Genomic DNA, 24,827 nt, shown 5'->3' with positions numbered 1-24,827 from the left:
TTATTCTCGATCAAAAAACTCATCAAAAACTGGGATTCTCTCTGTCCTGGTCCTCACCAGTGCCTGTGGTTTCTTCTCACTTTTTGTCAATTCCTCTGAGTCAGAGCTAGAACTGTCCCAGAGAAGCTGGCCCCGGGCCTCTTGTTCACGGAGCCACGTTTCCATTTTGCCAATTTTCCGGGGACAACAGTCATTCCTTGCTTGATGTTCCCCCAAATCTTCATTCTGTGAATTTCCTACAAAAAATTTAAAGTTTAATTAATTCTTTTTCTCCTAACAGTGATTTGTTTGTTTATTAAGTGCCTAGATGTTTATGAACACAGAATAATGTGCTTGGTATTCTTTTTGAAATATATACATATGTTGAAATATATATCATATATATTTACATATGAGTTCAACTTTATATATATATATATATATAAAGCTCTGTAAGCATTAAAAGTGTTTTTCTTGTTGTTTAAAATTCTTAAAAATCTTCTGAAAGTCACAAGAATAATACAATACATACCTATATATCCCAACTCATTGACATTTTGTCACAATATTGCTTTCATTTTATACATGCATGCATGCACTCCTGCTTTTCAGCTGAGCTATTTGAGAATTAGCTGCAGTTATATCCCCCCCAAATACATCACCACAAATCTAACAGCAAGGGTGCTTTTCCTACTTAACTACAACTATTGCACTTAGAAAATTTAACATTGATATATTACTGTTTTCTAATATATGGTCCACATTCTAATATTCATGGTTGTCCCAGTGATGCTCTTTATAGCTGCTTTTTGTTTGCCTGTTTGTGTTTTATTTTTTAGATCCAGGATCCAATCTAGGATTATGTATTGCATAATCTTCCCTATCTGTTTCTTTTCTTTTTTCTCTTCTTTCTCTCCCTCCTCTGCCCTCCTCCTTCTCTCTCTCCCTCATTCTCACTCTCGACCCCTCCCTTCCTCTTCCTCCAAACCCTCTTCATTGTCTTCTTTTTCCCTAACACTGACATTCTTAAAGGATCCAGATCTGGGCGCCTGGGTGGCTCCGTCGTTAAGCGTCTGCCTTGGGCTCAGGTCATGATCCCAGGGTCCTGGCATCGAGCCCCGCATCGGGCTCCCCGCTCGGCGGGAAGCCTGCTTCTCCCTCTCCCACTCCCCCTGCTTGTGTTCCCTCTCTTGCTGTGTCTCTCTCTGTCAAATAAATTAAAAAAAAAAATCCACATCAATTGTTTTGCAGAATGGCCCTAAATTTGGGTTTGTCTGTTTCCTTGTGATTAGATTACGGTTAAGCATTTTTGGCAAGAGTATTGCACGGGTGATGTCACCTAGTGCAATTTCTTCAACAGCTACTATGTGCGAGGTGCATGACACCTGACCTTCCTATCCACTCTCACCTCATATAGAATCGCCTATGAAGCCTTTTAGAAACACAAATGTTTGGGCTGCACCCTAGACCTGTAGAACTAGATAGCTCAAAGGGTCATGCATTTTCTTTTACTTTCTATACTTTCTAGAAGAGATTTAATCATTTATTTTTTGACATAGGATATTATGTATGTATGTATGTATGTAGCTTTTTATTTAAGCCGTACCCAGTGCCCTTTTAAAATGCACTTCAGGGGGGGCGCCTGGGTGGCTCAGTCAGTTAAGTGTCCAACTCTTGATTTCAGCTCAGGTCACGATCTCGGGGTCATGGGATCCAGCCCCAGGTCGGGCTCCATGCTCAGTGGGGAATCTGCTTGAGATTCTCTCCCTACCCCTCCCTGCCCGGCTCATGCTCTCTCTCTTTCTCCCCCTCAAATAAATAAATAAAACTTAAAAAAAAATTTTTTTTAATGCACTTCAGAACAACAGGTGCTTTATTCAAGCAAGGCTGGCTTTTAACAAAACAAAAACAATGGCCACTTCTGAGCTAGGAAAATCATCCTGGGTCAAAACCCAGAATGTCCCCTCCATCTGGTTGAACCATCTGTAACGTTTGGATGTCATCTTAAGGATAATTGTTTATTAAACTTATGGCATATTTTATTTAAGCCCTTGATAGCTGACGTTGCGTACTGTTATGCGGCATACTGTTACACGAGAAAATCAAGCATCTCAATGCGAGCGTTTGTGCCTTGTGATCCATCAATTTCCTTTCTGCCTTGGTGAGGGGCCACTTGAATGTTATTATAATTATTGTTATTGTCTATACACATAGTAGTGACCAAAAACCATAGTTAATTCATGTCTGCAGCCCTAATCTCTCTCCTGAGCTACAATACACTTTTGTTTGTATAATCAGATGCCTCCATTTTTGTCTCCTGGCAACATGTCACCCTTGCCTTCTCTTTCTCTTTCAAACCCTCATTTCCTCCCAGTTAGCCTAATTCAGCAAACTGCCCTAGCTTTGCCCCTTTGTCTGCCTAGTTCTTCAAGAGTGACCCAAGAAACCTCCCTGTCTTCTTGCTCTCTCCACGAATCCACCTGCGATCCATCACCGGGTTCTTCCAATTCTGTCTCCTACATATCTCACATCCGGCTCCTTCTCTTCTGTCACTCTGCTCTCCTGGTCCAAGCACCATCTCTCACTTGCACTTCTGCTATGTCCTTATCACTTGTCTCCCCATGTCCTCTTGCATTCTCCTCCCATCCATCCTCCACAGGGTAGACAGAGTGATGCTTAAAAAAGCCTGATTGTGTGGCTCCCCTGACCTTTCAGTGGCTTCCCATTGATCTTAAATTCAAGTTCAAAGTCCTTATTTGACTCAACTTGCAAGACCCTGTGTGCTCTGTACCCTGCCTGTGCCTCCAGAGCCATCTCTGATCACTACCTGAATCTCTCTTTCCTACCCAGTGTCTAGAATCTGCCAGCTTCCTTCCTACTCAAGAGATTTTGCACACACTGTGACCATTAACAGTTTGGAATGTTCCAGCATCTTGGTCCTCACACGTACATGGATTCCTGTCTCTTTTGTCCAGCTACTTCCTGTGTTAGTCTAAATATCACTTCCTCGTGGAAACCTGACTCTCTCAGACCTCTCAACTGAGGTCTCCCAGTTATACTGTCACCGGACTTCTCCTTGTTCCTTGTCTGTACTATTGCAAAGCCAGGAACCACATCTATGAATACATGAGTGAGCAAGTGGGCCATTGGAGAATTTGGGGAGGCGAGAAGTATTGGTAACTAGGACTGGGAAAGACTTCATTCCTTGGGGCCAGGGGGTGTAACCATTTCTACTCTGCCAATGAGCCAAGAACTACTAGAGGCATTGTGCAGACTGGGAACAGCAATTTGCGGACTAGAGGCAGGAGCTTTGAAACAGGAAGAGAATGTTTGTTAATGGTGGAGTCTAATGCAATATTAATAACAGCTTAAGTCCCACCCTGCTCTTGATGCTATGATAACACAGGTCTAAAGTTAGTGCGTGAAGCCAAATTCACATGGTCTATTTTATCCTTGGATCTCTCTTAAATCATTCATAAAGTATTATGTACATAGTTTTGTATACATAGCATTAAAGTTTAAGAACTTCTCAGCTAGATGTCTTTTTACTTGTTACATTTTTATAAATCCCTGCTTGATTCTCTGGGGTTGTTAGACTTAAGGAAAAAGAAAAAGAAAAATACGTTGAAAAACCTAAATGGGTTTTGGGTGAGCAGAGCAGAGGAGAGTGTGTCCAACTTCAAAATTAATTTGGGAAGAGAGAAAAGCAACAGAGACCAGTGGGGGAAAAATAGGGAGTGATTTCAGGTAGTTCAAGGATTCTCTAAAGTGTTAAAAGTGTCTGATGGTTATGTATTTTATAATATATGTATGTTTTAGCAAAATGTATCACCATTCCATCAAACCCGTAATTCCACACTTATTTCATAGACAAGGCTGAATTTAAAACAGACACACACACACACACATACACACAAACCCTCAGGATACTTTAAAGAACAATACTAAGTAGATAATGGTGCGGGTGGCCCAAAAAGACCAGAATTGTGAAGGTGACAATGTTTCAAAGGTGCCGCTTCCCCTGAAGTAGATAGTGATTTTCACTATAAGACCTCAGTTCCATCTTTCTTCAGTTGCCTCTATTTCCATGCATGGGCTTGGCACTTTACATTTTGATGTGCTTTTACACATATTGGATTAATTTTTCCATAAACCCTACATGGCAGGCAAGGCTTTATTCCTGTTTTACAGATGTGGAGACTGAGGTTCAGAGAGGTTAAGCAACTGGAGCTTAGCTAGTTAGACAGCTAATCTCTGTCTATATGTAGAATAAAGCTATCTAGAAAAATATACAGCTAATGTTTATTGAGAGGCTACTGTGTACCAGGCACTGTTCTGGAAACAAAAAGCTCCCAGGGAGTTTACATTTAGAAATGTATTTCTTGGGGCTCAAATGAAGAACTTTGATTTATGCCATGTCTCTGGAGGTACTGAGCTTCTCAGATGCAAAGTTGCCACCTGAAAGAGATATGTCTTTGATAAAGCTATCTAGAAAAATATATAGCTAATGTTTATTGAGAGGCTACCGTGTACCAGGCACTGTTCTAGAAACAAAAGCTCCCATGGAGTTTACATTTAGAAATGTATTTCTTGGGGCTCAAATGAAGAACTTTGATTTCAAGTTCACTGCTTTTTCTACCCACGACCTTATACTAGATCACGGCTTCTGGAAAAGGCAGGAGCCACATAAACATGTTAAATCTCATGAAATTGTACACCCATAGAACAATGTTCACTTTGTGTAAGTTAGGAACAAGTGAGCCATCATATAAATTATAAGTAATTTATTGTATAAGTTGTATGTATTTATCATACAATTATACAAGTCATGTGTAATTCATTATATAAATAGATATGAAATGTATTTGAAGTGGGTAAATGTAAGGTATATGTAAAACTTCATTTTAAAGAGGCGGCAGAAAACAAAGACCAACCTTTATCTTATAAGAGACCTAAAACTCTCATCCCACCTTCCAAAAGAGGGAACAAGAATGGGCAAATATAGCATTAAATAAGAGGAGGTGGGTACAGCAGAATCTTAGTGACCAGAACTGGACTAGCAGGAAGCTCCTGTAAATCTATGATCTTGACTTTGCCCCACTTTCAGGAGAAAGCAAAACAAACTGCTTTTAGTAGACAGAGAGAGAAAGCAAAGATGCTACCTGGGAATAAGGAAAAAGGAATCATTGCTTGAGCACATGCCTATTGCGGTGGTGAAATCTGTGGGCTTGGCAGAGGGGCGGCCAAGGTTGAGGAGTCACTCCCCTCTATTTGCAGACTTTGCCAAGGTTGTCCTGGACAGAGCTCCAAGTCCCTGGATTCCTGATGAGGGTATAGGAGGGGTGGGGGTGGTGGAGTGAGCCTTTGGAGTCAGAAAGACCTGGCGTTGAACTCTGGCTCTGTCACATGAGAGCTAGCACTAATTCCTTCACAACAAGGAGGTGCAACAAGCAAGCACTCAACAAACCTTAGCCAGAGGGGCGCCTGGGTGGTTCAGTCAGTTAAGCGTCCGACTCTTCGTTTCGGCTCAGGTCATGATCTCAGGGTTGTGAGGTCAAGTCCCAAGTCTGGCTCCACACTCAGCACGGAGTCTTCTTGAGATTTTTCTCTCCCTCTCCTTTTGCCCCTCCCCGCACTCCCGTGCTCTCTCCCTCTCTCTAAAATCAATCAATCAATTTTTAAACCTTGACTACAACAAAATGAAGCAGCTGTAAAAAGCATCAGGAATGCAGAGAAACCCTCTTCTGTATGCCACCATCTTTCCTGGGCCCCTCCAGATCTGGGGCATCTTCCAAAGATTTTACCAATGTTGGTTTTTCTTGGCTTGCCCTCAAGCAACGACTCTAAGTATCTAACTTAAGCTGAGACACTTTTGGGGGTTGTTTTGGCAATAGGTTCTAAACTGTAAAAGTTGTTTATCTCTGTGTGTACATAGCATATTTCATTCTGGCACTGGGAGTATAGGTTCAATAGATTCCCCAAGTAGATGTTCAATTATTCAGCCTCTTCTTATTTAGTTAACTTATTAAGCATCCTGTTCTTCCGAGCAGGAGCAGTGTCTCTTTCACCTGGCAACTTTGCATCTGAGAAGCTCAGGACATCCAGAGACATGAGACATGGCATTTCTGTAGATCTCTCAGCGGTCAGTCCTGCTGATGTGGGGATTTGGCTCACGGCACAGCAAACTGTGCGTGTGACCAAGATTATACATCCAAATATCCCCCCCATTGCCCTGGGGGGATATGGACCGGGCAAACTTAATGGGGCTGCAACTGGTGGAACTACACAGCACAGAGGCTATGAACAGGATGTCTGTTGGAAATCACGGAGTAGTCTGGCCTGGTTGGAGGCAAAGTCGGGCACAAGAATGGCAGCAGAGACAGCCACAAGGGTAGGCAACAAGTAGATCCTAAAGGCTTAGAGTACCAGGATTAAGAGCTTATTTTTTAAATTTTTATTTACTTATTATTTTTTAGAGGGAGGAGAGACAGAAGGAAAGGGAGGGAGAGAAGTTAAAGCAGGCTCCATGCCCAGTGTGGAGCCCTATGTGGGGCTCCATCTCACGACCCTGAGATCATGACCTGAGCTGAAATCAAGAGTCAGATGCTCAACTGAGTGAGCCACCCAGGCGCCCCTCACTGAGGATTTTTTTTAAGCAAGAGAATGATATGGTCAGATTGGCATTTTATAAGATTACTTGGCTATTAGCTCTGTGCTTCTGAAATGATCGTGCATGAGAATCACCTCAGCATCTTGATAAAATGGTTCAGTAGGTCCGGAGTGTGGCCTGAAATTCTGCATTTCTAATAAACTCCCCGGTGACGGAGATGCTGCTGGTCTGTGGCCAATACTTTGATTACCAAGTAGAGCTGTGGTTCTTAAACTTTAAGGGTATCAGAATCACCTAAGGGGGTGTTAAACCCAGATGGCTGGCCTCTGCCCCTACATTTCCTGATTCAATCACTCTGGCTGGGACCCAGCCACGCCGCGGGGTGATGCTGGGGCTGCTGGCCTGGGGACGGTCCCAAGAACCATCAGGACAGAGGGCTGATGGAAGCAGGGCGAGACTTGAGGGAGGAACACAGTCAGGAGGTTGGAGCCACAGCCCTGGTGTGACACAATGCCCTGCGGGTGGCACTGGGAATGTGGAAAGGTACGAGTTCCGTGCCAGGTGACATGACAGGACTTTGTGACTGACCAGCTGCAGGGAGGAGGAGGCCTGGAAAGGCCTCAGGTCTCTGGCCTGAGAGTGTGGAGGGCTCACCCACTCCTGCAGATGCAGCAGGAGCAAGCCTGGGGTGGGCCGTGATGCTGGCTTCAGTTTTAGACGGTCCGAATGAGCTTCGGCGGGCTGGCGGGGGAGAAGCGGGATGGCGGCAGGTGTCTACAGAGGGCAGCAGACTGACTGATACCGGTTTGCTATTTAATAGAAGTCCACGTGCTTCATTCTCTTTAACCACAAGCTGAGGCTCTTTTGCCTCTCCTCTTCCTACGGATGGAGCAGGCATGGCCAGAATGCCCGTGAAGCCCGGGAGACCTCTGAAAAGAGACATCTTCCTACAGTGTTTGAGCTTCTATCTTTTCCTCCCAGCCACTCCAAATTACATGACAGTGTGATCCCTACTTTCCAGGAAGTACATTAGCAGCAGAAACCCAAGGCTACTTGCTGTCCCTCCACCCCCCTCCCCGCACCAGAAGTTTATTTGATGAAATTTTAAAAACACCTGAAATATTTTATTCTGCTAAAAAAATTTGTATGACTGACCTGGACTTCTTCTGTTCAAGGTTTCATCCGGCAACCAGGTTGGAAGACCCCTGTCATGTCTTGGGATGCTTTGAAGGATTTTCTTGGCTTTACGGTCCCTCGGTTTTGGCTTATTAATTCTTGCCTCCCTGTGAAGACTCTTCTTCTGAAAATGATCAGCTATAATGGATTAGTGTTCTCCCCCCTGAGCTCCTGTCACCAGAATAGGTCACCAGATCAGCCACTTTGCAAGTTGTGTGCTTATGTGTATTCTGGTCCCCTAACCAGAACACAGTTTTTTTTTTCCTATTAGAAGGTACAGAAACTTTCTCTAGGCACAGGCTTGTTAGGAGAGAGGAGAGTATGCCCACAGTCTCAAAAAGGCATGGCTTGATTTAAGAGGAGGACCTTTGTAAAAACATTTGTTGGTAGGCCACCGATATACTTGGGATTGCAGAAGACAGTGACTTTAGGCTTAAATTCCAGAGTGAGGAATGGAATATGACAATTACAGGAGACATGACTGTAAAGGGGTTTGTTACCAGAGATGGTTCTTGTAGGATAATCCCATGGTGTGCAGTATGGAGGATGCCTAGGTATCAAAATAAAGACCCACTCACCTCCCTCTAATCTCCTAAACTGAGACAAGTGATCTCACCTCATTTTCCTGCTGGAGCCAGAATGTCATAGGAGCAATTTGTGAAGAGGAAAAAGAAAAAGAGGAAAGCAAGAACAGAGAGACTTGGGACACAGATTCATTCTTGTGATTGAAAACAAAGAAAAGGCTCAACAGGGTTGGTGGCAGAAGGGATCTTGCTGATGTTTCCCAATTCCAGTAGTTGAGGCTTCGGTGCCAATGACCAAATTTAAAATAAGTAAAGCCTGGGGACAGATGCTAAACCATTCAAGTGTGAGGGCAGTGATGATGTGGAGTAAACGTGGTAAATATGACACTCCTCTCTTCTCATACTTACCTCTTGTCTGTTACGGTTCATTTCCAGCATTTGCATCTTATGTAAATATTGTCTTTTCCCGGGAGTGTACCCTGGAGTTTGCATCTTCTTTTCCAGTTCCAGCTGCGAAAGATGACACACTCGTTAGAATGGGGTAATTTGTTACTGACTCTGCAATCCACAACTTTAAATTTTTTTTTTTTTTTGGAACAGAGTGAGATCTTCATCAGCCATCAGTTATAATCCATCGAGATCTCTTGTGATGTCAAAGGTGGATCGTTGTAGCTCCCCACTGGGTCCTTTGTGTAGCTCTCCGTGAATGGAACTTTGCTGTGCGTATAACGTAGTTTCTAAGGCTCCTGTAGAGTTTTGCACACCTTAAATGGAACTATGTTTCCACATCTCATTGTGATGAACTATCGCTTACCCTGTCAATAGATGCTTATCACTATCTCCCCAGAAATGTGTTCTGGTTGGATAAGATTGGCCTCTTTCTTCCAGCCTCTTCTGCCATTGTCTGGCCATGGCATTGGAGGGGAGCCACTGAATGGCTAAATGGAACCCATTTCTGTAGCCTGTACCCCCATATGCCAATATAAGTCCTGGTATATTAGGAAGTTGATTATTTGTGACTTTGGTGATCTCCCCTGGTGCAGCATAAACCCCAGGGGGACAGTGCAGACAGTTATTAAGGGCAACCAGGGGTGAAAACACCTTTGTTCGCCCCTTGCTGTGGCCAGGAGAGGGAAGGGATACGGCAGCCAGATGTGCTCCGTGATACCTTTTTGCTGCCCTGTGGACAGGGACTGTGTTGGCTGCTGCGAGCCTCCTGAGGGGACCATCTCTACAGTTCTGCCAGCATTGCACACCTGGCCTTGACCTCTTTTACCAAATCAGCCAGGTGTGCAGCCTAGCTGGTTCCAAAATGAAGCGGGAGTGGAAAGTGTTGAAAGTTTACTACCTCCCAGTTTTCACGTCTACACGAGGGGCATTTTCTCAGCAGAAGCTGACGAATGAATAAAAGGAAAAAGCTCTTCAGAAGACCTTTTCCAAGGATTCCTTTTTGGGGAGGTGATGGTAAATAAGTTAGGAACACCTCGTAGAAGTGATTTCCCCTGAAAACTGAGACTGAGGAGAAAGGTTTAACCTGAGGAGAAGAATAAAAAGAAAGAATTTTGCCAGATTTTTCATACATTTGAACACTTCTAGAATTACCAATGTCCAAGTAAAATTCCTCTCTCTTATCTGCATCTCCCTGTTTTCACCAGGAAGTGGAGAAGGGCCCAGAGTTTACCTCAGAGACAAGAGTCTTTGCCAGCTGGAGGCAGGCCCAGGAGAGAATGGATAGTTCTGGAAGGTCCTAACGCTGAGTGACTTCATAGTCAGATTTGGCTTTGAGGTCTTCTGTGCAAGCAGTATATGAAAAGGAGAGCGCCCCCCTTCCCCGCCCCCATTACCCACCCCCTCCAGTGAGTGCTGCAGTTCACCTTTGCTTTGTGAGTTGTTCTGGCTTCTTGCTGGCTCAGGAGCATTTCAGAAGTAATTACTTGTGGCAGGTCAATAGGTTCAAGCTTCTAGAAGTCCAACATTTAGAGCATTCAGCATTCCTCATGCCATGAGATGATGAAACATAAAGGCCAGGCATTAAACTATCTTAATACTTTGCCAAAGCAGCACTTATTCCTGAGAGCACATAGGGAAGGCGAATTCAACAGGACTGTGGTCGTATCAGTGCAAAAGACTTTTCAACTCATCTGGGTTCTTTATTGTTCTATTGCACTGCTGCCAGGGACTTACTGATCTAAATATTGGTCAGAGAGTCAAAACGCTAAGAATCCTTTTCTGTCTGCATCGACGGACCAAGTCCAAAGTTATCAGACAACTAGGGGCTTAGAGTATTAGAGATGAAAGAGGCACCAGGAATTTGTTTTATTCATTCCTTAACCACCCAGTGGACCCTTCCAGTCCTTAGGGAAGTGACCTGTATTAAGCTCTCCAGAGAAGCTCCCTCAGCCTCCTCCATAATAATCACTGGCACCCAGGAGGCACATTTAAAATGAAAGTGCAGTGGGCTTACAAATCTTAGATGTGGTCTTTTTTTGTTTTATTTTGTTTGCCTTTTTTTTTTTTTTTTCTAGCCGGGGCTTGTCTTTATGGGGGAGATCATGTTAAGAGTTTCAAAGGGTCATTAAGACTGGTAAGCCAATGATGAACCAGTGGGTCTGCCTTTAGCCCTACTTGCCTCAGATGACTTAATGCTCTGGCAGTAGTTGAGCAGGCCTGGGAGACAAAGGTGGGTCTCTCCACACTGACATGCGGGCAGGGACCTTGGAGGGCCGTAGAATTTATCTATTCACTCAGTGAGTATATACTGGACAGCTAGTGTGTGCCACACATGGGGGTGCAGTTGTCAACAAACATGGTCCCTATGGAGCTTATAATTGGTGGGGGAACAAATACATTTTGCTTGTATGATTATTCATTGATAATTACCAACTGTGATCAGTGCTTTGAAGAAAAAGTCTACAGGGTAGGACAATGACAGTATATAACCAGAGAACTCCACATTGGGAATGGAGGGTGTTTATGAATTGAATTGTGCCCCCCACCCCAATTCATATCTTGAGGTCTTAACCCCCATAATCATAATCTCAGAATGTGACCTTATTTGGAAATAGGGTCCTTGCAGATGTAATTAAAGATGAGGTCATACTGGAGCAGGGTGATCCTTAATCCAATATGTCTGGTGTCCTCATTAAAAAAGGGAAATTTGTATGTTCACAGGGACAACACCATGTGAAGATGAAGGCAGAGATCGGGGTGATGCTTCTACAAACCAAGGAGTGACAAAGATTGCCAGGAAACCACTGGAAGTTAAGAGAGAGACATGGAACAGATCCTTCTTCTGCTCAGCTCTCAGAAGGAACCAACCCTGCGAACACTTTGATCTTGGACTTCCTGCATCTGGACTGTGAGATAATACATTTCTATTGTTTTAAGCCCCACAGTTTGTTGTACTTTGTTACAGCAGCCCTAGAAAATTAGTGCAAGGGGGGAGGAGTAAGGGGGCAGTCCAAGAAAGTTTCCTGAGGAAGTAATTTCTAGCCAAAGTTGGACATTCAGGAAATTTTAGGGGACTAAGGTGTTCCAGATAGAGGGAATAACATGCACAAACACCCCAGGTAGGAAAGAGCAGGATCTGTTGAGGGAACTGCAGGGAGTCAGTTGACTGCAGTTCGGAGTAAAGGGAAGAACTGCTCAAATGAGGCTGGAGAGGTAGTAGGCAGGGGCAAGGTCTTACAGGGCCTGATGGAGCTTCTAAAGATGTTGGTCTTCTTAAGAGCAATGGGCAGCCATTGACATATATCAAGCAAAGTAGTGACATGATTACACTTGCTTTTAAAAAATGATCACTCTAGCTGCACTGTGGAAACTAGAGAAGAGCAATCCCTGATGCGGTGAGGGCAGTTAGGAGGGACAACAGTGATGGGCTCCGGGCTCCTGGAGGAAATCAATGGGCTCTACAAATATTTAAAACTGACCAAACAAGATTTGTTATAGTTGGTGAGGAACAGTGAAGGGTCCAAATGGCCTCCAAATACAAAGGATGGATAGTGTTATCATTCACTGAGATGGGAACCCTAGGGAAGGCCAGATGTGAATGAGATATAACAGGAGGATACAGATTCAATTTAGAGCAGGTTGAGGTTGAGATGCCTTTGAGGCCTACCAGTGTAGATGTTGAGTAGATAATGAGATATACAGGCATGGAGCTCACAGGAGAGGTCTGTGCTAGAGATGCATATTTGGGGATCATCCCTGAGTAGAGAATAACTGAAACCATAGTCATGGGTCAGACCATCTTGACCGTAAGGTCGAGAGTGAAAAGAGCAGAGCCAAGGACTGAAGACTTGAGGAGCTCCAACCTGAGAAGCTGGTGGATGGGGACAAGCTGGCCAAGGACACGGAGAAGAGATGTTTCGAGAAGTAGGAGGAAAGTGAGGAGGACACCGCACTGCAGCAAACAGTGTGAGCACCCCTCCCACCTCAGTCCAATGCTAAAGGCAAATGATGATTTATTTTGAAATTATTTTTCATTTTTAGTCTGATGGGTTGCATTATCAAGGGGTAGACCTGGAAGCCAGCTTGGCTTTCAAGGTGACCAGAGTGAAAAGAGAGAGGAAGGGGACAGGGAAATGGATGCTGAGCAGCCAGCACTCATGGCGAGCATGACCTGTGCCTCCTGCTACTTCTCTGTAGAACAATTCCCTGGTCTTTGGGCCTGGGCCTGAGCTGTTCTAGGGAGAACAAACCACATTCCTTTCTGCTGGCACAGCCCAAAGCTCACCAAACAAGGACAAAAACGAGGGCAACGCATTTGGAGACAGGGAGGAGAGACAAATAATCTTTAGTTTAGACATGTGCCTGTGCCAGACAATTTGCATTTGTGGTAGAAAGTGGTTCCCTATTCCATTCTCACCTTAGGTGGAGAAAGTGGGGGTTTTAGCATAAGAACTGCGCAAGGATGTCATGAGAGGTGATGAGGACTAGTAAGAGAGAGGTGTGTCTGGCTCTCTTCTCTGCTGGGCAAATGGGACCTGTTGGCATGAGAGGTAGCAGCCGATCAGATCAGAACCTGTGGGGAATGGAGACCAAAAGGAAAGAGCTATCCAGGCACCTGTGGGAAGGAGAATTAGCAGTGACCAAAGGGGGGTATTCAGGGCCTGACGGGTGGACAAGGAAGTGTTTGTGCCATTTCCTGGACTTGGTTCAGGATCTAGTTCTTCCTGGTGATGAGGCTCGTGAGCCTTTACAGTTGCCCTTGTCTGTCATTCCCAGGGTCACAATATGTCATCTGGTTCAATCCTCCTGTGAACCCTGTGGGGAACTCTGATGATCCCCCCATTGTCGAGAGGTTAATAACTTGTCCAAGGTTTCACATCTAGAAAATGACAAATTTAGAATTCAAACTCAGGTTTGAATCCATTTCCAAATCCCATGCTCCTTCCTCTTCTACTTGTTCCTAACCCTGGTTTATCATCAGAATCTCCTGAAATTAAACACACACACACACACACACACACACACACACACACACCAAAAAACCTGGGCTATTCACTGGGGATTGTGATTCAACAGGTCTAGAATATGTCCTGGGAATGAATATACATATTATATATATAAATAATAAACTTTAATTTTTAGGGCAGATTTAGGCTCATAGCAAAACTGGAAAGTACAGAGAGTTCCCAGATACTCCCTACCCCCACGTATGCACAACCTTCTCCACTACCAACATCCCTCACCAGAGCGGTACATCTGTTAACAATTGATAAACCTACATTCACACGTCATTATTACTGAAAGTCCATAGTTTAAGGTTCACTCTTGGTGTTGTACAGCCTATGGATTTGGGCAAATGTATAATTACATGTATCCACCGATGTAGTATCCTACAGAATAGTTTCATTGCCCTAAAAATCCTTTGTGTTTTGTCCATTCATCTCTCCCTTCCTCCTCTTATCCCCTGGCAACCACTGATCTTTTTACCATCTCTATTGTTTTGCCTTTTCTGAAATGCCACTATTTTTGGAATCATATATTATATAGCCTTTTCAGATTGGTCTCTTTCACTTAACAATACACATTTAAATTTTCTCCATATAAGGGCACCTGGGTGGCTCAGTCGGTTAAGTCTCCGACTCTTGATTTCAGCTCAGGTCATGATCTCAGGGTTGTGAGATCAAGCCCCATGTTGGGCTCCACGCTCAGCACGGAGTCTGCTTCTCTGTCTCTCTCTTAGCCTCTCGCCTGCTCATTGTTTTTTTTCTCTCTCTCAAATAAATAAATAAGTCTTTAAATTTTCTCCGTATCTCCATCATAGCTTGGGAGTTGATTTCTTTTAGTGCTGAATAATATTCCATTATATGGATGTACCACAGTTTCTTCATCCATTCAACTCCCTAAGGACTTCTTGGTTACATCCAAATTTTGGAAATTATGAATAAAGCTGCCATACTAATCCCTGTGCAGGTTTTTGTGTGGACATCAATTTTCAATTCATTTGGGCAAATACTAAGGCTCACAATTGCTGGGTTGTATGGGAAGAGTATGTTTAGTTTTATAAGAAGTTCCTGCTGCTCCACATCCTTGCCAATATTTGGTGTTGTCAGTGTTTTGGATTTTGGCCATTCTAATACGTGTATAGTGGTATCTCATTGTTGTTTTAATTTGCATTTCCCTGATGACATATGATGTTGAACGTATTTTCATATGCTTACTTGCCCTCTTTGATCTTCTCTACTTGCCTTCTTATTCTTTTGACAATGTCAAGAGCAGAGCAGAGCAGAAGGTTTGAATTTCAATGAAGTCCCGCTTCTCAGTCGTTTCTTTGGAATATATCTCCCGGGGATTCTGATGATTTTCTAGGCTGGGGTCCCCTGGTTCCCATACTGCCTCAAGTGAATAGAGGAACTACATCAGAGTGGACCACAGAGGATTTGTTTGTGGTGCATTATTGAAAAATTGAATCTGAAGACTCCAGCTATTTGAATATTTTCAGCTTTTCAAAACAATCTATTCAGAGATTCTTAGGGCCAGCTTTTTCTTTGAAAATATAAATATATATTCTTCTATTTTCAGCCTCATTGTATTTAAACCCGTAATTCTGATAAGAGTTAAAGAGTAGGTATCTTTAAGAACTCTCTCCAGGCAATTACTTTCTTCCTGGCCTTTGAGAAGAACTGAAGAATCGCACTATTCCTCCACAAAGGGCACTAGATGGCAGCAACTAACATTGCACATCCCTCCCATAAGTATTTGCACTTGGCCTGAGAAGCACTGCAGAAAAAATTGTTGGAAAATTGGCTTCTCTAAACAAACCAGTCAAATGAAATTGCCCCAGAATTCTGGGTCCATATCAATGTTCCTTTTCCCTGCTTGGGAAGCAAACTGCCTCACTTCATCATCTTCAGAGAGAATACAAGGGAAGGAATTACTGGAGAACTGGTATGGTAGAATGACACCTTTTTTTATCTCATGTTATAAAAAATGTATTGTCTGTCGAAAGGTTTCTGGGTTATTTGGCTTCTCAAGTGAAACAAATGGTCAGGCTAATCAGTTGAAGTGTCAGCTGGAAACTCCGAAATGGAGATTAAATCAAGCAGAAGTCACTGAGCTTGGTGACACACTAACCTGAGATGGTTGTTCCTACATAGTAACAGGAAGAGAAAGAAGGGCAGGAGAAGCTCAAAGAAACTGCAACATTTGTTTGGCACCATAACTTAAGAATGTATGTCCTTTAAGGTTCTCAGAAGAAGGTAAAGGTGTCCAGGGCAACTTGAAGCACGAAATCATGAGCTCAAGGAGGAATTTCTGGTCAAGGCATTACAACGAGTTCACGCTTCAATAATTTTCTTTGCCCCAAACATCTAGCGATGAAATATAAAACATAAAGCCAAAAAGATGTGGTTGGGCTTTAATAGAAGATATGTATCTCCATGGACCAGGAAACAAGCAGAAATACATACTTAGAGGAAGCTGATCCATAAGGCATTTGGGGCTCCTGATGGCTGTGAGTTATTTCTAGAGATTAAAGGGGACCTAAAGATGCGCCATGTGAGATGGCAAACTAGAGCCAGGATCACAACTTGACATCAGAGACTGAATTGTTCTCTGCCTTTCTACCCAGTACAGGAGAGCTGCATCAAAATGTAAGTTGGAAGATTTGTTTTACAAGCATTATCAAAACGCTGAACATGAAGAATATTAAGTAACCATAAAAAAGGATGAGATCTTGCCATTTGCTCCAACATGGACAGACCTACAGAGTATAGTGTTAAGTGAAATAAGTCAGACTGAGAAAGACAAATACCATGATTTCACTCACAATATTCATAATAGGAGGGGAAATCCCCCACAATGTTATTTTGATGGTAAGCATTGACTTGCCTAGGGTGCAGCCTCCGGTTATTCAAACACTAATCTAGGTGTTAATGTGATATTATTTTGTAGAGGTGATTAAAGTCTATAAGCATTTGACTTTTTTTTTAAAAGATTTTATTTATTTTGAGAGAGAGAGCGTGCACAAAGCCGGGGGTGGGGCGCAGAGACAGAGGGGGAGAGAGAACCCCAAACAGACTCCATGCTGAACATGGAGCCTGACTCAGGGCTCGATCTCAGGACCCTGAGATCACTATCCAAGTTGAAATCAAGAGTTGGACACTTAGCTGACTGGGCCACCCAGGCACCCTCATAATGATTTAAGTAAGGAGGATTATTTTAGATAATTTGAGTGGGCCTGATTCAATCAGTTGAAAGGTCTTAAGAGCAAAGCTGAGGCTCCCTTGAAGAACAGAAAATTCTACGTATGGACAGCAGCTTCAGCTCATGCCTTGCAGTTGCAGCCCGACCTCCCTGATGGCCTGCCCTGTGGATTTCAGACTTGCCCTGCCAGTCTCCACATTCATGTAAGCCAATTCCTTGCAATATTACATATATAATCTTCTACTGGTTTTGTTTCTCTGGTTGAACACTCACTGATATACGTACCTAGAAACAAACCTAAGAAAAAAACCTCACACAAAACCCCCGTGGAGAAATTATGAAACGTTATTAAAAGATCTAAAAGAAAATCAGAGTAAATTGAGATTTATGCAATGTGTGTGGTTTAGAAGACTCAGTATTATAAATGTGGTCAATTTTCCCCAATTAATCTATGAATGCATTTCAATCAAAATGTTAGCAAGGTTTTTAATGGACTTGATAAAAAGCTCCAAACTTCACATGGAAGAGCAAAGCACCATAAATAACAAAGATAATTCTGAAAAAGAAAAATAAAAGGACTTATTGTTTTAGATATTAAGACTTAAAGATACATAATTAAGACTGAGAAATTCCTATGGAGATACACAAATAGACCAATGCAACAGAAGAGAGAGCCTGAAAACAGACTCATGAAGCTCTGGAAACTGAATATGGGACCAAAGTAACTTTTTAAATCAATGGTCAAAGAAGGATGATTCCATAAAGAGTATTGGGACAATAGATTTTTTTTTTTAAGATTTTATTTATTTATTTGACAGAGAGAGACACAGCGAGAGAGGGAACACAAGCAGGGGGAGTGGGAGAGGGAGAAGCAGGCTTCCTGCTGAGTAGGGAGCCCGATGCGGGGCTCGATCCCAGGACCCTGGGATCATGACCTGAGCCGAAGTCAGACGCTTAATGACTGAGCCATCCAGGCGCCCCAGGACAACAGATTATTCAAATGAAAATAAAGTAGTTAAATTCTAAATTCACATCTGCACACAAATGAATTTCAGACGGATTAAGGCCTAAATGTGAAAAGGTAAATATTATAAATTTCAGAAAGAAGTAAAGAAGAGAAGCGCTTGCATGGCTCAGTTGTTTAAGCATCTGCTTTCGGCTCAGGTCATGGTCCCTGGGTCCTAGGATGGAGCCCCGAGTCGGGCTCCCCACTCAGTGGGGAGACTATTTCTCCTTCTGCCTCCCCCTGCTTGTGTTCGTTCTCGCTTACTCTCTCTCTCTCAAATAAATAAAATCTTAAAAAAAAAGAATTAAAGAAGAATATCTTTATGACCTTGGGGAAAATAAAAATTTCTTAGACAAAATACAAGAAATACAAAACATAAAGACTAAGATTGAGAAATTTGACAACATTTAAAGTGGACATCTTTGTGTTCACACACACACACACACACACACACACACACACACGCAAAATGAAAAGGCAAACCATAAATGGAGAAAAGATATTTGTAACACGTGTAACTAACGAAGGGCTAGATCTAAGATATATAAAGCACTCTCACAAATCACAAAGAAACAGATAATCAAAAATGGGCAAGGAGAAAAGATAAGGAAAGGGAATACATTTGTGACGAACTATATAATACTGAAAACAACACAATAAAACCACCCAGGTCAGAACCGCCTTCCTTATCTCCCACCTGCAGGGCTTATACTCATCTTTCCCCCTTTGCATTCCTTCATTCAACATTTATTCAACTCATATTTATTGATCACCTATTATGTGCCAGATACTGTTCTAGACACTGAGATACATTAGTGAAGACAACAGACAAAAATCTCTGCCTGTGGGAAAGATAATATTCTAGCGCTGGCGGGGAGGTGATAAACAAAATACACAGTGAACGTAATAGAAGTCAATTGCCTGGTGTGTTAGACGTCAGTGTTCTGAGGAAAAGAAAAGATAGTGGTGGTTCACGGTCAGGAGTGTCAGGGTAAGGGTTCCAACTGTCACGAGGTTATCATTATAGGTTGTCCTACTGCCTGTAGGACAGTGAGATTTAAGAAAATCTTGGGAGATGAAAGAGGAAGTCATCTGAGGAAATCACATTACATGGGGCCCCGGGGGTGGGGGCGGTTGACCATCTCCCCCTTAGGTGGAACCGGAGATGGTTGGATGAGAAGGTGAATCAGGCCAGGAGGGACAATGTGATCAACTTTGCAACACGAGGTGAGCACGTTGGATTCAGAGTTCCCTGGCAGAGACTCTCTGAATTCAGCAGCCCCGATTTGGAGAACTTTAGTTCATGACCTGCTCTTTACTTGAGGAGTAGATGTTTAGGAAGTGGAGAGTGCCAAATGTGCAACTCAAATTATTTAGGATGCAATTAGATTTGGTTTAATAATTAAAAATACTTTTAGAATTTTCTTTGGCAGAGATTAGGCTATTAATTAGCATGTCATGGGAACCCAGCATTTATTTTTCTCTCAAAAACCCATTTGTGGTGGAAAATGTGCTGAGCCTCATTTGTGAAGATAATTATAGTTGATATCTTTGGGAGTGTCTGCCAAGTTCCCAGTGATTTCCCTCTTCTCTGGGAGCTGCTTCCACAATTTATTGGGATGGGGGATGGGGGCTTCTCTGCCCACATTTCTACTGCATGAGCATATCCTCTGGTCATAGCTTATTGGAACAGAACTGGAATCATGAACAAAGCTGAGCCAGTAAGATCTTTCCTCCCAGGAATTTCGAATTGGAGCCAAGAGAGCCAGGCTGATCTGTCTGTTTGACTGGAACTATAAAATGTAAATTCAGGAATTGCGGGTGGCCATATTTCACCAAGTGGTCTTGAGGAGCAGAGAAAGTCGATTTGCAGGAAGAATAAAGCAAATGCACAGAGAAGAGCTTAGGGGAGACACAGAGAGAGTTGTGCCTTTCAGGTTCCAAGGCAAAGCTGAAGCCCAACTGCTTCCCAGCTCTTGGGTTCAACAAACACTCCTGTATCTTCATAATCCCATGACATTGGCAGCTAGTCAATTAGACTTACAATTCAGGGATACTATAGGTCTGCGATAGCAGGGAGAATGCATTTTGAATTTTATTCCCACCAGGGATAATGGGGCTCATTGTCATTCATTCACCATTCATTCATAAGCTTTTTGGGGGGTACATATTAAGTGTTAGTGACTGAAGATATAAGACAGAATAAGACATAGTCTTTGCACTCGAATGATTCGTTTGTCTTGATTTTTCAGGTGGTTGGTTAGGATGTGGGGATAGAGTCTTTGGTTCTGAAACACTAAAGTTCTCCTTTTGAGCTTGAACTGATCTGAGAATCAAAGCCTAATTTTAGCTGCTTTAGGGTTGATAGACATAAAAAGTACTTTGTGAACTACAAACTGCTACACAAATACTTTTCACTGGTTATAGTAATATCTCCTACTTGAGTTATTCAGCTTACTGCCTCCACCGGAACATGTATTAAGCACATTCCTCTGAAGAGGTACGTTTGATTTAGGAAGAAAACTAAGTTTTTAAATTGTCCAGTTTAGCTAGAGATTTGCTCAAGAGTTTTAAAATAATATATCAGTTCGATATAATTATACTTTATTTTTATTTAAATAAAAATGTTTTGAGATTTCCAGTATTTTGGGAAAAATGCTTCTTTTGTGAACAAAAGATATAATCACTTCAAACAATGATTGTGAGCTTCTGGAGAAGACAGGTAAATAAAAACCAACTGAAACAGAAATAACCCCCAACAAATGAACTAAAATACCTCTGGGATTTGTCCAGATATCTGGGTGAATTGTGTAGCAGGTGGGATTTGGCTCCAATTCTTTTTTTTTCTTTTCTTTTTTTTTTCCCCAATGTCAGTGATAGATCCTGCTCACAGGAGAACCCAAACAACCCCTTCTCTTAGCTGATGCTCATTTTCAAGGATCCACTCATATCTCTTTCCCTTTCTACGATGAAGAGTTCTTAGAATTTATAGCTCTCTGGAGGGAATTCATTAAATATTTATTAAGGTGAATGCATTTAAAGCTCTTGCTTTGCTGCCTTGGAATCCAATGTCCTCAATTTCAGCAACCAGTTAACATTTAGAACAATAGAAGTTTAGGGATAGAAGGTCTGTAGAGATCAATGATGCTGATAGTTAAGAGCATGGGCTTTGGAGATCTGGTTGATATCTGACCTACACTGTCCTTGGACAAGTTACTTAATTCTCTAAACCACATGTATTAAGCAAAGATAATACCTCCTTTCTCCTAGAGGAGTATGAAGATTAAATGACTGACACTGATCAAGTTGTGCAGTCTATCTGACTTGAAGTAGGTGCTAATTAAATAGTCCTAGCTGTTATGATTGTTATTATTATTTGTTACAAGTGATTTCTCCATAGTCCTCTAGCTCATCAGTGCCAGATGCAGGTCTTTTGAATCACATGGCACCTGTGTCTTTGATACTATGTTTCCTTCTTTTGGGGGTGGTCTTAAAAGTGAAATCATTACAAAAGGAAATCCTAAAGAAATAAGGTCTTTGTAACTGACAGCATTCTCTTCAACAACATTCTCATTCTTACTAACTTAGTCATTTGCAATATCCCTCCTTTATTAGAGTTAAAAAGGGATGTTACCATGAAATCCAAGAAATTCCTTATGAAGCCTTTTAAATTCATCTTACTTGAAGTCTTCGGGGTGGATGACTTTTAATAATACTTGTTTCTCCGTGTTCCAGTGGGATGTCAAAATACATGGCCCTGGGCACTTGAAGGATTGAGAGAGAAATAAAAACAAACCATAAACATATATACAATGGAATATTACTCAGCCATCAGAAAGGATGAATACCCAACTTTTACATTAACATGGATGGGACTGGAGGAGATTATGCTAAGTGAGATAAGTCAAGCAGAGAAAGTCAATTATCGTATGGTTTCACTTATTCGTGGAACATGAGGAACAGCTGGAGGACATTAGGAGAAGGCAGGGAAGAATGAAGGGGGGGATTGGAGGGAGAGATGAACCATGAGAGACTATGGACTCTGAGAAACAAACTGAGGGTTCTAGAGGGGAGGGGGGAGGGGGGATGGGTTAGCCTGGTAATGGGTATTAAGGAGGGCACGTTCTGCATGGAGCACTGGGTGTTATACAAAAACACTGGATCGGGGATCACCACATCAAAAACTAATGATGTATTGTATGGTGACTAACATAATATAATAAAATTAAAAAATAAATTAAAAATAAATAAATAAATTTATAAATATTAAAAAACTATAAACAAATTGACTATTAAATTAGACTAATCATTAGATTTTGTTAATACAATTTGGGACCTTTTTAGTTATACCTGTCTAACCTGTATGTTGAATGTGGAGATGAAACACATAAGGCAGAGGTCCTACATGAATGCAAAGGATAAAATTTAGCCTAGCCCCAGGATTTAATTTTTGCTTTCCTCATCTCTTCTCTGGATTCATACTGGATGGAATTTATATTAGATTTATATTATAATGGATTGGAAAAATAAAAAATGTATTGACTACAAATATTTTTCAAACACAGAATTTGGTCTGGAAAATAGAAACTTTTTCGTTTGTTTTAATTTCATGAAATTGCTCCAAAATAAATTTCGGAAATCAGAAAAAAATATACCTTTAAGAAATGAAAATAAATTGTCTTTTCAGATGAAATAGATGGATGGTGGACCAATAGATGGGTAGATATTAAATAGATGATCAAAAAAATGGAGCATGAGTTTGGACAGGAGTATGCAATATTTAGTATTGTATGTTCCCAATTAAATAGTCCCTCCAACTAGGGGAAGAAATTCCCACAAGTTGCCCTACAATACAACACATCAATATTCTTTCCTGATGAAGCAAGCTAGGGCTCCAGAGCTAAGCCTTGTTAGGAAACAGAGCTGGGACTCAAGAGGTCCATTATGGGTTTTAGTTTTTAGCTTGATTACCCCGGGGCGGTAGGACTGCTACCATGATCAACGCTGCATGAAGGAAATTTTGTCTTTTCCTCTTAGTAATCGGGAAGCATCCTGATTTCCAGATTGTTGCAGAGACTATCCCACAGTTTCACTTTGCATTTTAAATGGAAAAATCCCTGCGTAATTATGTGTTTCTATCCTTACAACATTTGACCGACTACCTTAAAAACTTCACCATGTCTGTATTTTCTCTCAGGAGATGCTGGCACATTGAACAAGACAGAAACAGCAGCAATGGCAACAACAACACAAAAACATTTTCAATTAAGAAATGTAAGTATTTCTGGCAACATGTTTTTCAGCAGCCTGACTCCTCCTGATTTTTGTGTTATGATTTGAGTGGTAACACCTCATTATTTAATTCAATTCATCCAAAATGGCAGAGGCTATGTCAGGCAGTTTTATTTTTACCCTTGATTTATAGGTGAAGGAAATTGGTGCAGTAATTTTCCCAAACTCATATAATTTGGCATTTGGTGGAGCTGAGTTAGAATACGGGTCTCTTAAAATTAGTGATCAGAATGTTCGCCATCCATCCCTTTGTTATTTTTAATGTGATTTTGTCATTTCAAAAATAAGATTATTTTCCAGGTGGGACTCTAATGCATTAGAATCAGTTTTCGCTATTCAGTTACCAGAATCTTAAAACTCTGTATACATGGTTTGAATAAAAAAAGGAACTCTTCAATGAAACTACAGGAAAATTCCCATTCACATGCTTAGGAAGTAGGAGACATAAAAATAGGCCATATGCCCCGTCAAAGGTTGTCAGTTCTTCAGAAAATAGCCATGGGAATCAGTCTGGGTGAGATCTACCTGACACTGAAAGAGAATATAAGGCTTTCTGGCCAAGTTGGCCAGTAATGGGAACTTTTTGTGTTATTGATCCAGAATATAAGTAAAGAAAAAATTACATAGATCTATACATATGCATTATATACTTGTATTTCTCTTCCCAAGTTAGAATCACTGTTTAATTATCATTGTGGTTTCATAAAAATTTTACATGTCTTATAAAATATCCCAGGATAATTTATAGCCACTTCAGGCTCAGAGCTTCCAATCCTAATGGGGGAAAATTCTCTTAGTTCTGCAGATGACAGAACTTAGTTCATATTCTGCGTGAAGAATGTGGGGTTGGGGAGGGAGGGACTCATCCTATCTGTTCTGCAATAAATCAGTTCTGTTTGGGGTGGTTTCCAAATTCACATTAGGATGAATTCACTCCTAAAGTGTTGCTTTCAAAACAACAAAGGCTGATGCACTAAATGGTTCTGAAGAGAATGATTTAAATTTAGAATCTAACTGAAACATATGATTGTCATAATTTATCACGTCTTATCTATATAATTTTAATCGTCTGGCAAAGCTAGGTATAAACATTGAAAGCACTGTAAACTAAGCTGAAACAAAATGGTTTTTTCCTTCTCGTGCGGAACGGTAAAAAGCCCTCGGTGCAGAGTTTACACACCGGTTCTAATGTACCCGGAATACTCGACAAACACGCAGCCGCAGCCTCGAGTTGAAAGCTGGCCCCTTAGGTTTCAGCCGTTTAGAAACTTCCTGATAGGATTATGGAGACAGACAGTCCCGTACGTCTGTCGATAGCTTCCCCTGGCCGGACTCCGCAAACCTCACAACGGGTGTCACACGTACCTGCCGAGTGTCTTCCACACCCCGTCTCTCGGAGAGGAGGTGGCTGCCTTTCCAAAGCTGTATTCTGATCCTGCAGCCTTGTGAACACATAGGAACTCTTTCCTTCCAGATTCTGGCCGAACGCAAAGGCCATGGGGCTGGCCGAGGGAGCCCCTTCCTCTTTGTTTTGCAAGGGTGCTACTTTGGTCACCCGAGGGTGAGCCTTAGAATGACTCAGGCCCAT

The 24,827-nt window shown here is 41.9% G+C and overlaps 1 protein-coding gene across 1 annotated transcript; it reads right to left on the bottom strand.

Annotated features, from left to right (window-relative positions):
* On the bottom strand, window positions 1-24,827 carry CCDC198 (coiled-coil domain containing 198). Its single transcript, XM_088025040.1, has 7 exons — window positions 24,605-24,827; window positions 21,629-21,711; window positions 10,164-10,250; window positions 8,694-8,799; window positions 7,957-7,967; window positions 7,745-7,889; window positions 1-236 (listed from the first exon to the last, which is right to left on the bottom strand). The coding sequence occupies exons 1-7, from the start codon at window positions 24,825-24,827 to the stop codon at window positions 1-3; spliced, it is 891 nt and encodes a 296-aa protein (XP_087881166.1).

Source organism: Eumetopias jubatus, unplaced genomic scaffold, assembly GCF_037043125.1.
Source record: "Eumetopias jubatus isolate StellerSeaLion01/CBP00866 unplaced genomic scaffold, mEumJub1_p1.0 scaffold_7, whole genome shotgun sequence".
Taxonomy (NCBI): Eukaryota; Metazoa; Chordata; class Mammalia; order Carnivora; family Otariidae; genus Eumetopias; species Eumetopias jubatus.
Note: the sequence above shows the minus strand (reverse complement) of the source record. Positions and strands in the feature narration are given on the sequence as shown.

Excerpts from the sequence above, each read along its gene's own strand:
- CCDC198 (XM_088025040.1), bottom strand. The coding sequence starts at position 24,827 with ATGGGCCTGAGTCATTCTAAGGCTCACCCTCGGGTGACCAAAGTAGCA. Across the intron at positions 21,712-24,604 it reads GTGTGGAAGACACTCGGCAG|TGCCCAGGGCCATGTATTTT; the intron begins GTACGTGTGACA and ends CAATCCTTCAAG. Across the intron at positions 10,251-21,628 it reads ATCCACCCCGAAGACTTCAA|AAGCTTGAACCTATTGACCT; the intron begins GTAAGATGAATT and ends TTGGACTTCTAG.